Below are 10,707 nucleotides of genomic sequence, written 5' to 3'. Positions count from 1 at the left end.
CCTGTACCAGGGACTTGTCCCAGGGACCTGGCCTGCAATCCGGAGATGTTCCCTGACTGGGAATCAAACTGGTGATCCATTGGTTTGTAGCCCACGCTCAATCCATTGAGCTACACCAGCCAGGGTTCATTCATTTCTTTAACACATAAATACTTCATTCATTTGATACACATGGACCAATTGCTTGCTTATGTGCCAAGCTCTGGAGATACAAATGTGAGTGGGGAAATGGTTTCTTTCCTCGAAGAGCTCTTGGTCTTAATTAGGAAGGCCACGCGGCGTATCCAAGACAGTTATGAAAGACAGTGCGGAGCAGAGGGAGAGTACTGAAGTCTGCCTGGAGAGGTCTTGGAAGGCAAAAAGGGGGAAGGCCCGGGGGTGGGGTGATGTGAGATGGATGATACAGAGCCAGGGAATGGTTCCAGTCTCCACTTTGCCTCTTACCTGATTAACAACACAACCTTCCTGAATCTGAGTTTCCTAATTTTAAAACAAAGCTTAATTATATTTACCTGTTGGTTTGTTTTGAAAACATTTATTTCATTTGACAAGGATTCGTTGAGTGCTTGCCGGCACCAGGTGCTGTGCTAGGCTATAGGAATAAAACAGTAATGGAAAAGATATATGGTTTCCGCTTCCATGGCATTTACAGTCTAGTGGTAATTAACTAATTGACTTTTTAAAAAATTATTTATTGATTTTAGAGAGAGGGAGAGGTAGGCAGAGAGGGATAAACATTGATTTGTTGTCCCACTTATTTATGCATTCATTGGTTGATTCTTATACCTGCCCTGACTGGGGATCAAACGTGTAACCTTGGTGTATCAGGATGATGCTCCAACCAACTGAGCACCCAGCCAGGGTACTAATGAACTTATAATGAATTAAAAATGGATTTTTCCAGTTTTATTGAGATATAATTGACACAATGGCGGGTTGAAGAATATACAATAGCTATATTAGTGAATCAATAGGAAATTAACGATTCTGAATGAAGGAAACACTAGGAGCTCAGATCTGAAAGTTGTGTAGTCGTTAAGTGCAAGAAGAGGGAATGGTAGCGGAAATCACTAGCTTACAATCGACACGAAAGAGAATTAAGATATAAACTCAAGACTGATCTCCTAACTCCATAAAATACAGCCGCGCTGAGAATGAGCCCCGTGTGGTTGGTGCGCGTAAAGGCGCACTGCCTGTGTAACTATTCAGAGTTGACGGACGACACCCCCAGCCACACTCCGCTCAGCTTCCCCGCCTGAGCGGGAAGGCCTCTTGGCGGGTTTGACAGTGAGAAGCGGGGAAGGTCTACGCGCATGCGCACGTGGCACTCTCTGCCGGTGGTCCGGGGACTTTCCCCTAGGCGCAAATAAGGAACTGAGTCCTCCGGTTGTAGCCTAGGAAACAGGCCTTCAGTACGGACTGTAGCTGTAATGTCAGTAGCGATAGTATTTATACATCCATCAGAAAACTTATCTTTTGTTTAGGGTGAGAAAGTTTGTGGTTTGAAAAATAAAGGTTACTTCCTAGCAAATCTCTTAAGACTTGTGGAGGTATTCCAGCTAATATAGAATAAGAAATAAGCTAATTTCGGAAAGCTGGGCCAATGCCCCTATGCAAATAATATATGGCCCACCCACTCGCTGAGGTGGGCGTGGTTTTCTGGGGACAACTGTGGAGAGGCCGGCGCGCGTGCGCAGGCGCATTGGGGCGCTCAGTGGACTCTGGCGGCCCCGGGGCCCTTAGTTTGTCCCCTGCGATGGCGAGCGCAGTCTCACTTGCTGCTGTGCTGGGTCTGCTACTTGTGTCTGCGCTGCCCGCGGTCCTCGGGGACCGCTCCAGCCCTGACCTCCGGGCATACCCAGGTACCAACGAGGGCTGCTGGAGGGAGGCTGGGACTGCCCACGGGTCCCAGGTCGCAGCTCAATTGACCCTCCTCTGCCCTCCTCCGCAGGGGACCCCTCCCAGATCGGCCCTAGGGCCACGGAACCCCGGCGGCGGCCACCGCCCAAGGGCCAACACGAGCGGGCCCAGGCCAGGGCGTTGCCTTTGGGGGCGCTGTACACCGCGGCTGTCGTGGCTTTTGTGCTGTACAAGTGTTTGCAGGTGCGGGAAGTCAAGGGGTGTGGATGCCCCGGGCCTAAATTTCCCATGGGGGCATTATGGTACCAAGAACAGGAGGTATCTTCCGGTCAGTCTATAAAATGTACAGTAGTTCCTTGCCTTTCCAACATGATTGGGTTATTTTGAGTTTCCAGCGAGGTGATGGATGTGAAGGGCGTGGGGCAAATTGTAGATAGTGAACATCACATCTAGCCCTCCTAACAGTCCACTGACGAGATTGCCACTTGCTCAAGGTCACTAAGAGCTAGTAACTGGTGGAGTTTGGATTTGAACCCAGCCAGTGTCCATAAGTATAAAAGTGGGGTGCCTGGTGAGATTCCAATTTCGGCACAAGAGGTTGATTACTGTACACAAGGTACCAAGCAGGCTCATGTTCTTGGGAAGGAGGCCCTGAAATATTAACTGATAGTACATTTTGGTGGATTAGAACTGTTGAAATGGAAAGTGGTACCTACTAGGGCTGCATCTTCAGCCCTGGCCCTGTCACTCAATTGCACTGGGAAAGAGGCCTGAACCAATTTGGAGATTATGTAAAACTGGGATAGCTGAGCACTTGACAAGCTAGGATAAAGGACTGAATTTAACGAAATTTAACTAGGAGAGATTCTATTCTTGGATCCAAGTATATAGTCTTAAAGAAACATAACAGCCGCGTATTTGGCTAATAAAGTTCATTTGTGTGATGTGACAACTCATTTCCCCAATAAATGCTGGGAACAAAATGTTGTGCTTATCTTCTGGTCAGAGCACTCCTGGAAAAGTTTTATTCTCTTCAGGGAACTGCTTTAAGCGCACAAATGCAGTAAAGCAACCAGAGAAAACTGTCAAATGAACACTGACTGAAAAAGATTGGTGATATTAAACCAGAGAAGACGTTGGGAAAAGATGAGGGCGAGCAGAATGACCATTGTTTTTAATTTTCTGAGGGGCTCTCATGTTGAAAAGACGATTTTGAAGGGCTCCAGTCAGCACAATGTAAAGATACACAAAGGACAATTATTGGCTTTGCATATAAACCAACAACCAGAGCTTTATGGAACTGGAGGGAGCTGCTCTTTTCCTGGAGGAGTCACAGTAGACTGACCACGTGTGAGGGTGTCCTGACAGGTTGCTTCATGTTCTGGGTGAGGGGCTGCATTAGATGTGACTGCGATTCTGTCAGGTAAAAACCCAGTAGTCTTCTGTACTTCAGATTATCCTTCTTCTCCTCCTCTTACTGGCTTGGAGACTGAAGTGATGGGGAACCTTGTTACTTCAGTGCCACTCTTTCCTTCTACAGCAGGGGAAGGATAAGGCTGCTGCCCTCCCAGAGGAGGCAGGCAAGGAGGAATCACTGCAGTCAGGTGGGTTCTGCCAAAGTCTGTGTTTGATGGGGAACTAGGGAGCAGCAGAGGTTAGTAACCATTGCTCTCCTTTTCTCCCTTACCTCCAGAGCGGCAGCTAGTCCAGTTGATACAACAGCTGGCCCAGACAGAGCAACACCTGAACAATCTGATGGCCCAGCTAGACCCCCTTTTTGAGAGGTAAGGAGAGCAATTTGTGGTAGGTGCGAAGCGGGGACGTAGGTAAGTAGATTGGACAGCGTCTGAATGGGCATCTCTGCAGTGTGACCACCCTGGCTGGAGCACAGCAGGAGCTTCTGAATATGAAGTTACACACCATTCACCAGCTGCTACAAAAGAACAAGCCAAACAAGGGTGTGGAGGATCCAGAACCAGGTAACAGGCTCGGGGTGAGTGGGGTGGTGGTAGAGACAGTCTCTGAAACTGGAACATGCCCAATCTTCCCCTCACAGAGGCCAGCATACCCTCTCCTGAGGACTTATGTGTGAAGGAGGAAGAAAAGGAGGCTGGTGACAGTCAGGCCTGGGAAGAATGCCTAAACTGGAGCACAGAGACAAGGAACCTGGCTACGCCTTGGGGAGTGGAGCAGGGGCTAAGGAGAAGATGCAGCAAGGCTGCAACAAGGGGCCCCAGTCACAGCCCCCTCTGGGAAGGAGGGGACACAGCTGAAGTTTCAGTAAAACAAAGTCTTTTCTTGTGATTGGTGCTCCTGGGTGCTTTTTCCATTCCAGCTGGTCCCCCCCCCCCCCCCACCCCCCCATACTAGGTGCCTAAGAACAACTGGAAGGCACCTCTCAGTGCCTCCTAGAAAAGCTTCCCTTATTAGGACAAAAAGAGGCCGCCGTTCAGAGTGAGGGCTAAGAAGACAGAGGGAGCTCTAGTCCTTTTCCTCATATTCATGAGGCCACTGTCATGCCAGCCTTCAGGGCACAAAAATCCCTTTTCTCATATCACATAACGGAGAAAAGCCTTTCCAGAAAAACAACAACAAAAAAGCTTTACTTAAATCCAGGAGGAAAATAAAACTATAAAATAGCCACATTTGCAAAGCCACAACCTTGACAAATGACTAGCCATAGACAGAGCACCAAGCTTATCAGCTCCCCATCCCCTCGTCTGTGCTGGAGGGGCTGGTTTGGTGCAGGTTCAGTTCGGTCAGACTTGGTTTCTTGATTCTTAAGATCTGGTCCAATAACTCAGTTCCAGGCAAACACAAAATGACCTCTAGCAAACCATGAAGCGTTTTGTGTTTAGTTTTGTACTCCTGACACTGGCCTATCCCTGAAGTATCCTGGGTTCTGGAATTCTTAAGATTCTTCTAGTTCTTCTGGCTGCTGTGGAAAGAAGGCAGTTCATGAATTGGGATGAGCACTCTATTCAGACAAAATTACCCATGGGAGAAGGGGAAAGGGGCAGGGGTGTCCCCCACAGATGTAGGATGTGAGATAGGATCAGAACTGCTCACCTCCAGCCCCTGAGCCTCATCACAACACTCTTACCAAGCAAAGACGCAGCTCACCTGATGGCCAGAGTCAGACTGTGGTGCCAGTGCACCAGCGCCTCCTGGTCGGTGGACATCAGCAGTAGCTTCTCATGGGGAAAGGACAGCTAGGGAGAGACTGCCTCTCAGTGCATGGCTCGGACAAATCCGGCTACAGCTGAAGGCCTTGCTGCTCCCACACGGGTAATTTAGGACTGAAGTAAGAACTAGGTATGAACCCCAAAACCCAGTTATCCTCTCTGTTATCCCCTCATTTCCTCTGAAAGGGGCCCAGGCCAAAGAGATAAAAGGGTGCATAGGTATCTGAGGCCTCTCCGACCTTCCCCGGGACTCTCACCTTATATTACTTACATTGAGCAGTCCCCCACAATGGCCTCCCGAGTGGCCAAAGACCTTGTGGAGCTGACACTGGGCCATGGGGTAGAGGGCCTGGCAAATGAAGGTGCCACGCTGCAACAGGTGCAATGTGGGTCGAGGCTTGGCCATGAGAAGCACGTCAGAGAAGAGGAAGAACATTCGGGGCCGAGGTTTCCCCCTGGGAGGCACCACTAACAGCCAGCCCTGACACAGGAACCAGCGACCTGGGGACGGGAGAGCTGTTATTCTGATGTAGCTCTAGGACCATGCTCCACGGGAGTAGAGGGAGAGGGAGGCTGAGAGAACGGGTACGTGCTGGTGGTACTGAGGAAGCGGGGTGAATAAGAACAGGGCAGATGAGGGCTGAGGGAGAAGTACGCAGACTACCTGAGGTAAGCCCCTTCGCCTGGCGTCCACTGAGAAGAGCCTGGACACGCCGGAGGTGCTGGTCATTCTTCTGTTTCTGACCGATGGCGTGGACTCTCTGGGCAGTCTCACTTATCAGCCGAGCAGCCCCTGGAGTAACATCCCCAAGCCCATTTCCAGCACACCTCTGACTCTGGGACTGGTCGTGGTGAAAGACAGGCTATACCCAAGGGGCCCAGGACCCAACTTCTTGAAGAGTGGGTAGAAACATAGGGACATCCTGTACATGTTAAAGGAGGATAGGGCAGACATTGTTGGCGAACACACCCAGAAAGGGATATAAGAAAGGCAGCCTTCTGCCCGAGTTTTGGCAGAGTAAGAACATACGTGTGAGCTGTTGGTGGTCAGGGCTGTTGGGACTTGTGTTCTCGGCCAAAGCAACAACAAGATTTTCATACCTAGAAGTAGACAGTTGCAAGTCTGAGGGGAAGTAGCGCTGGGCAAAATTCCCTCCGCCTGACTCACACATAACCCCCTACATATAGTTGCATTGCGAAGCCAGGGAAGATCTGCTTCTGGCTGTTGCATCCCCTCTTTCAAAACTTGGGCTCACGCCACATGGCTCTTTCCCATCCCACAACGATGAGTCAAGGGCAGACTCCAGGAATTCTAAGCTAGGACAGCCTCTCTTCTCAGCAAACTCTTCCAAACACCCTGTCACTAGCCCTACTACAGGCCCCCTCACTTCAAGGTGGAGTCCTACTACAGTCCCAGCAAAGGGCCTGAGGCTGCAGACTCCAGGTACTCCAGTGAGTTCACACAAAAAAAGATTTTGGGAGCAATTCTTCCCAGGAGAGGGGCATTGGGGCAGGGCAGCTGCCAGTCATACAGATTCAGGAAAGAGAAGTCGGCCAAGTTCACTCACTGCTGGAGCCTCTGCAGAGGCAGAGGGAGCAGGTCCTGGAGCTGAAGGCCCTCAAACTCAGGGCGGCCTTCCTGAAGCCTCACGAACCTCCGGAAACGTTTGCTTTTCTTTAGTTGTTCCTGGGGTGAGGAGGAAAAGGTTGGCAGCAGAGAAGCCATGCCTTACATGGTATTCACCTGTGTACACATCCCCGGCCCTCAGTAAGCTGTGTGCTCCTAAGTGAACCCCTATCTCCCTACAGGGACTCGGCACAGAATGGGACACCCAAGGGCCCTCTAAATGTAGGATCAGCAGGGATGAAGTTTAGGTCTCCAGATGAACAGCGAATGTATGGGGCAAGAGAAGAGGGGAAGGATTTGAGGTCACCTTCAGGTTACCTGCAGGGTGGTCTGGGACTTCTCTGCATTGGCAGCAAATTGGGTGTACAGCTCCAGATGTGGACAGAAGCCCTCCAGCCCCTGTCCCCAGTGCCCTCCTTCCAGGTAAGGAAGCAGCTCTCTGTGTGGATGAGGACAATAAAAGAGCTGCCAAAGAACTGCTCGAGAACCACATTTAATTCTTATAACCCTGCCCTAGAGGTAGTGCTGTTATCCCATTTTACAGATGGAGAACCGGGGCACGGGGCCAAGACCACAGGTGAGGTCATTGGCAGGCTCAGAATATGAACCCGGGTCTCTCCAACTCCGAAGCCAGGACACTCCCTCATTCCCGCTCCTCAAGTTCCTTCAACTCACTGGCTGGCGCTGTAAATGAGCTCCCAGGGCCCAAACAGGGCGTGGCGCTCTGGTGGTCGCAGGGTGCCCTTGGCTCTCAGAATCCCCACGAAGTACTACGGAATGAGAGAACACCGTTGTCTAGTCTGCAGGTGGAGGTAAACGCCAAGGCGTAGTTAAAATCTATAGAAGTCTCCCCAGACCCTAAATGCGGGCGGACAGGGCAAGATCACCCCCTCTGACCCCGGACTCAGGATCACGGACCCTCCCACACCCTGGGGTCCTCGCCCCATACGAGAGCGCGTGCGGGACCCGCACCGTGGCCACCAGCCCGAGCTGTTCCTGGTAGCGCCGCTCGGTCACCAGCAGCTCCCGGGCGGTGCAGGCGCGTTTCCGCTCCCAACGGGCACGCTGCTCTTGCACAGGGCACCGAGCCCTAAGGACCGGGATCTCCATGCCTAGCTGACCGGTAGACATTTCCAGACACAGCCCGCCGGAGATTCAAATCCTAACAGCTCCGGGGGCGGGGCAGCGTAGGAGAGCGCGCCTCCTGGCGCCTGGAGGCTGAGTGCAGGACAGAGCGTGCACCGCAGCCAGAGAAACCCGGTCGGGTCTCTGCCACCGCCTCGCCCCACCACCAGGGTACGCTGTAGGGGCGTGACGCCCTCCGGGGTAGGGCCGGGTGGGGCAAGTGGGTGGCCCTCTTCTGAGTGGCACTAAGTTGGGGCAGCAGCCTGAACTTTGAGTCAGGGGACTTCGGGGTGCAGACACTAGCAGGGCCTCCGTGCCCCATCTGTAGAAGTGGGAAAGAGGCAATACTTGCCTCTTCGTTCTGTACACAAGGGCCCGTGCCAGACGCGGGGGTTCAGTCATTCCCAATGCTCTTTAAAACTAGGAGTTCTCATGGGTCACAGCTTTGAAATATTTCACCCCTCTCTCTCCCCCCACCCCGCCCTGCTCAGACAAAACTTATAGCTTATAGGGTTTTTTTTTAGTCTGAAAAATTTATTTATTTATTTATTTATTTATTTATTTATTTATTTATTTATAGATTTTATTTAGTTATTTTTCAAGTACAGTTTTTTGTCTATTTCTCCCATTAGCTTATAGGTTTTAAGTTACTCGTTTTCTTGTTCCAAAATCTGACAGCCAATTAGCTATGGTCAGCAGGTGTCAATAACTAACACGGTGGTTTAGAATTGCTTAATTAGGGCCAAAGGCAAAAAGCATGCAGTTCATCAATCTGTGCTGTCTAATCAAAGATAATATGCACCACGTTTTCCTTCTTTCGTTCTTTTGAAACATTGGCAGTAGCCCTGGAGCATAAATTGGCAGTGCCATTTTGTCAGTGTGTCTTTAACTGTGTCTACTCTTACAACCCAGCGATTCCGCTTCTAGGAATGCACCCTAAAGAAATAGATATGTGGCCCTGGCTGGTGTGGCCCAGTGGACTGAGCACAGGCCTGTGAAGCAAAGGGTCGCCAGTTCGAATCCCAGTCGGGGCACATGCCTGGGTTGCAGGCCAGGTCCCCAGTAGAGGGCACATGAGAGGCAACCACACACTGATGTTTCTCTCTCTCTCTTTCTCCTTCCCTTCTCCTCTCCCATTAAATAAAATGTTAAAAAAAGAAAGAAAGAAACAGATATGTGGACAACGATACGAAATACGTGGACTCAGGTGTGAGGCACGACATAATACCAACTGAAACCTGGAAACGGCCTAAATGTCCACGGCTAGTGCAGTGGCTGGGAAAACTGGGGTACAGCCATTTGAAAGAATAATATGAAAGGATAAAATTGATGTTAAAAAGCTGTCAGTATGGCAAAAGGTCCATGGTGTATTGCCAAAAGAAAAAAGCAGACTACACATCTGATGGCAAAATATCCCATTTATGCATAATATGCAAAACTACAATGATAAAGTAAACGTGTAATGGTGGCTTTATCTCTGAGTGATGAGACTGGGAATAATTCATTCGACAAATATTAAGCACCCAACCAGTGCCAGGTACTGGATCGTTGAGGTTAAAGAGGTGAATGGACAGAAAGGGCGATTTTTAGAATTCCTTTATACTTTTCTGCCTTTCCCAAATGTTCTGCTTGAGCATGCATGCGTTACTTTGTAATCAGAAAAAAAAAACACTATTAAAAACTAAAGTGTTAGATAGACGTTAGGCCCCATTCCTACCACTCTAAACTCCTAGGAATCTTGGCCTCATACCAAGAGCCAAGGTACTGTCAGGGATCCGAGGTCCCCATAGCTCTCTGACAGTTGAAGAATTCTGATGAAGAAATGCTGGGCTTCTCAGGGAGAAAAAACTTGCAGGGCTTGGTGGAGAAAAGAGTTTGGATCAGATTGTACCTTGGACTCAGGCCTCAAGGAAACCGGTGATACAGTAATTGGAAGACTGGTTACAATCTCAAGAGAATGTGGGACAGTTTGCACTAAGACCTCAAGCGAGGAGGGGACTTATTTGGAAAAGGGTCCTTGAAGATGTAATTAAGCTAAAAATCTTGAAATAAGATCATTCTGGGTTATCCTGGTGAGCCCTAAATCCACTGATGTGTTTCTAAATGAGACAGCCTGACGCAGACTCTGGCCAGCAGCGCGTGTGGTGTTGTGGACTCGACGGACCAATTCACACGGACGGCAGGAGTCCATGGTAACTGGTATCACCTTGAGTCCAGGTGATGAGAACAGAGCACGGCACCTGAGGTGCGGTGGTGATGGGTGAGTTTGGGTGTGTTGCCAGCGTATGAGTGTGCTTTATAGAGCCTATTGTGAGCTCAGATGGGAGACCATCCAACTGTGAAAGAAGAGGGAAAAGGTGAAACGGCACACCAAGGGTAACTGGAGACAACTGATCCCCTGGAACCAACTCGCCCACAGAGCAAGCCAGGCACACCCCACAGTCTACCTGGAATGTGCTCTTTACTCCCAACTCTACCTCCAAAGCCAAAGGAGGAAGGGGCCAGGGGGGAGAGGGTCAGAAGACAGTTAACAACCTCTGTCCTTTAATTACCCTCAACCTCTGCTCTCAACTCACTGCATGCTGGAGAAGCTTTGAACAATTATCACTTATTCCACAAAAATTAAATGCCTCTTACATGTCACATCCTGTGCTAGGCATGGAAATGAAATATGGCCTCTGCTGTTATGGATGCTTATAATCCAGCATGTCAGACATAGTCATGAGTCACTGTTAAGTGAGATAAATGTTACAAGGGACATATGGGCAGGGATGACCCTACCCCCACCTGGAAGTCAGGGAAGGCTTCTCAGAGGAAGTGACAATGTGAGCTGATACCTGAAGGATGAGCAAAAGCTGGTGAGTCAGGGTTGGCTGTGGGGGAGAGGTGAAAAAGAGACAGCAAGACAAA

The 10,707-nt window shown here is 49.9% G+C and overlaps 2 protein-coding genes across 4 annotated transcripts; one reads left to right on the top strand and one right to left on the bottom strand.

The window, feature by feature from the left end:
• The first annotated feature begins 1,682 nt into the window (after positions 1–1,682).
• Positions 1,683–4,164, top strand: CCDC107 (coiled-coil domain containing 107). Of its 2 annotated transcripts, none has more exons than XM_037144471.2 (6): positions 1,683–1,862; positions 1,952–2,103; positions 3,404–3,464; positions 3,554–3,644; positions 3,727–3,839; positions 3,917–4,164. In XM_037144471.2, exons 1-6 carry the CDS (start codon positions 1,757–1,759, stop codon positions 4,162–4,164), a joined length of 771 nt encoding a protein of 256 aa, XP_037000366.1. In that variant the 5' UTR covers positions 1,683–1,756. The 2 variants fall into 2 exon arrangements, with proteins under 2 accessions (XP_037000366.1, XP_037000365.1); XM_037144470.2 differs by having other exon boundaries at positions 3,401–3,464.
• Positions 4,135–7,810, bottom strand: ARHGEF39 (Rho guanine nucleotide exchange factor 39). Of its 2 annotated transcripts, none has more exons than XM_037144478.2 (9): positions 7,645–7,810; positions 7,348–7,442; positions 6,991–7,111; positions 6,614–6,732; positions 6,076–6,146; positions 5,710–5,838; positions 5,317–5,546; positions 4,984–5,072; positions 4,135–4,798 (listed from the first exon to the last, which is right to left on the bottom strand). In XM_037144478.2, the coding sequence occupies exons 1-9, from the start codon at positions 7,801–7,803 to the stop codon at positions 4,783–4,785; spliced, it is 1,029 nt and encodes a 342-aa protein (XP_037000373.2). In that variant the 5' UTR covers positions 7,804–7,810; the 3' UTR covers positions 4,135–4,782. The 2 variants fall into 2 exon arrangements, with proteins under 2 accessions (XP_037000373.2, XP_037000372.2); XM_037144477.2 differs by having other exon boundaries at positions 4,135–4,795.
• Positions 7,811–10,707: the final 2,897 nt, after the last annotated feature.

Source organism: Artibeus jamaicensis, unplaced genomic scaffold (genome assembly GCF_021234435.1).
Source record: "Artibeus jamaicensis isolate MK-2021 breed Jamaican fruit bat unplaced genomic scaffold, CSHL_Jam_final scaffold_1964, whole genome shotgun sequence".
Lineage (NCBI taxonomy): Eukaryota > Metazoa > Chordata > Mammalia > Chiroptera > Phyllostomidae > Artibeus > Artibeus jamaicensis.
Note: the sequence above shows the minus strand (reverse complement) of the source record. Positions and strands in the feature narration are given on the sequence as shown.

Excerpts from the sequence above, each read along its gene's own strand:
- ARHGEF39 (XM_037144478.2), bottom strand. The coding sequence starts at position 7,803 with ATGTCTACCGGTCAGCTAGGCATGGAGATCCCGGTCCTTAGGGCTCGG. Across the intron at positions 7,443-7,644 it reads AGCTCGGGCTGGTGGCCACG|TACTTCGTGGGGATTCTGAG; the intron begins GTGCGGGTCCCG and ends CTCATTCCGTAG. Across the intron at positions 5,839-6,075 it reads TGACCACCAACAGCTCACAC|GGGCTGCTCGGCTGATAAGT; the intron begins GTATGTTCTTAC and ends ATGTTACTCCAG.
- CCDC107 (XM_037144470.2), top strand. The coding sequence starts at position 1,757 with ATGGCGAGCGCAGTCTCACTTGCTGCTGTGCTGGGTCTGCTACTTGTG. Across the intron at positions 1,863-1,951 it reads TGACCTCCGGGCATACCCAG|GGGACCCCTCCCAGATCGGC; the intron begins GTACCAACGAGG and ends CCTCCTCCGCAG. Across the intron at positions 3,465-3,553 it reads GGAGGAATCACTGCAGTCAG|AGCGGCAGCTAGTCCAGTTG; the intron begins GTGGGTTCTGCC and ends CCTTACCTCCAG.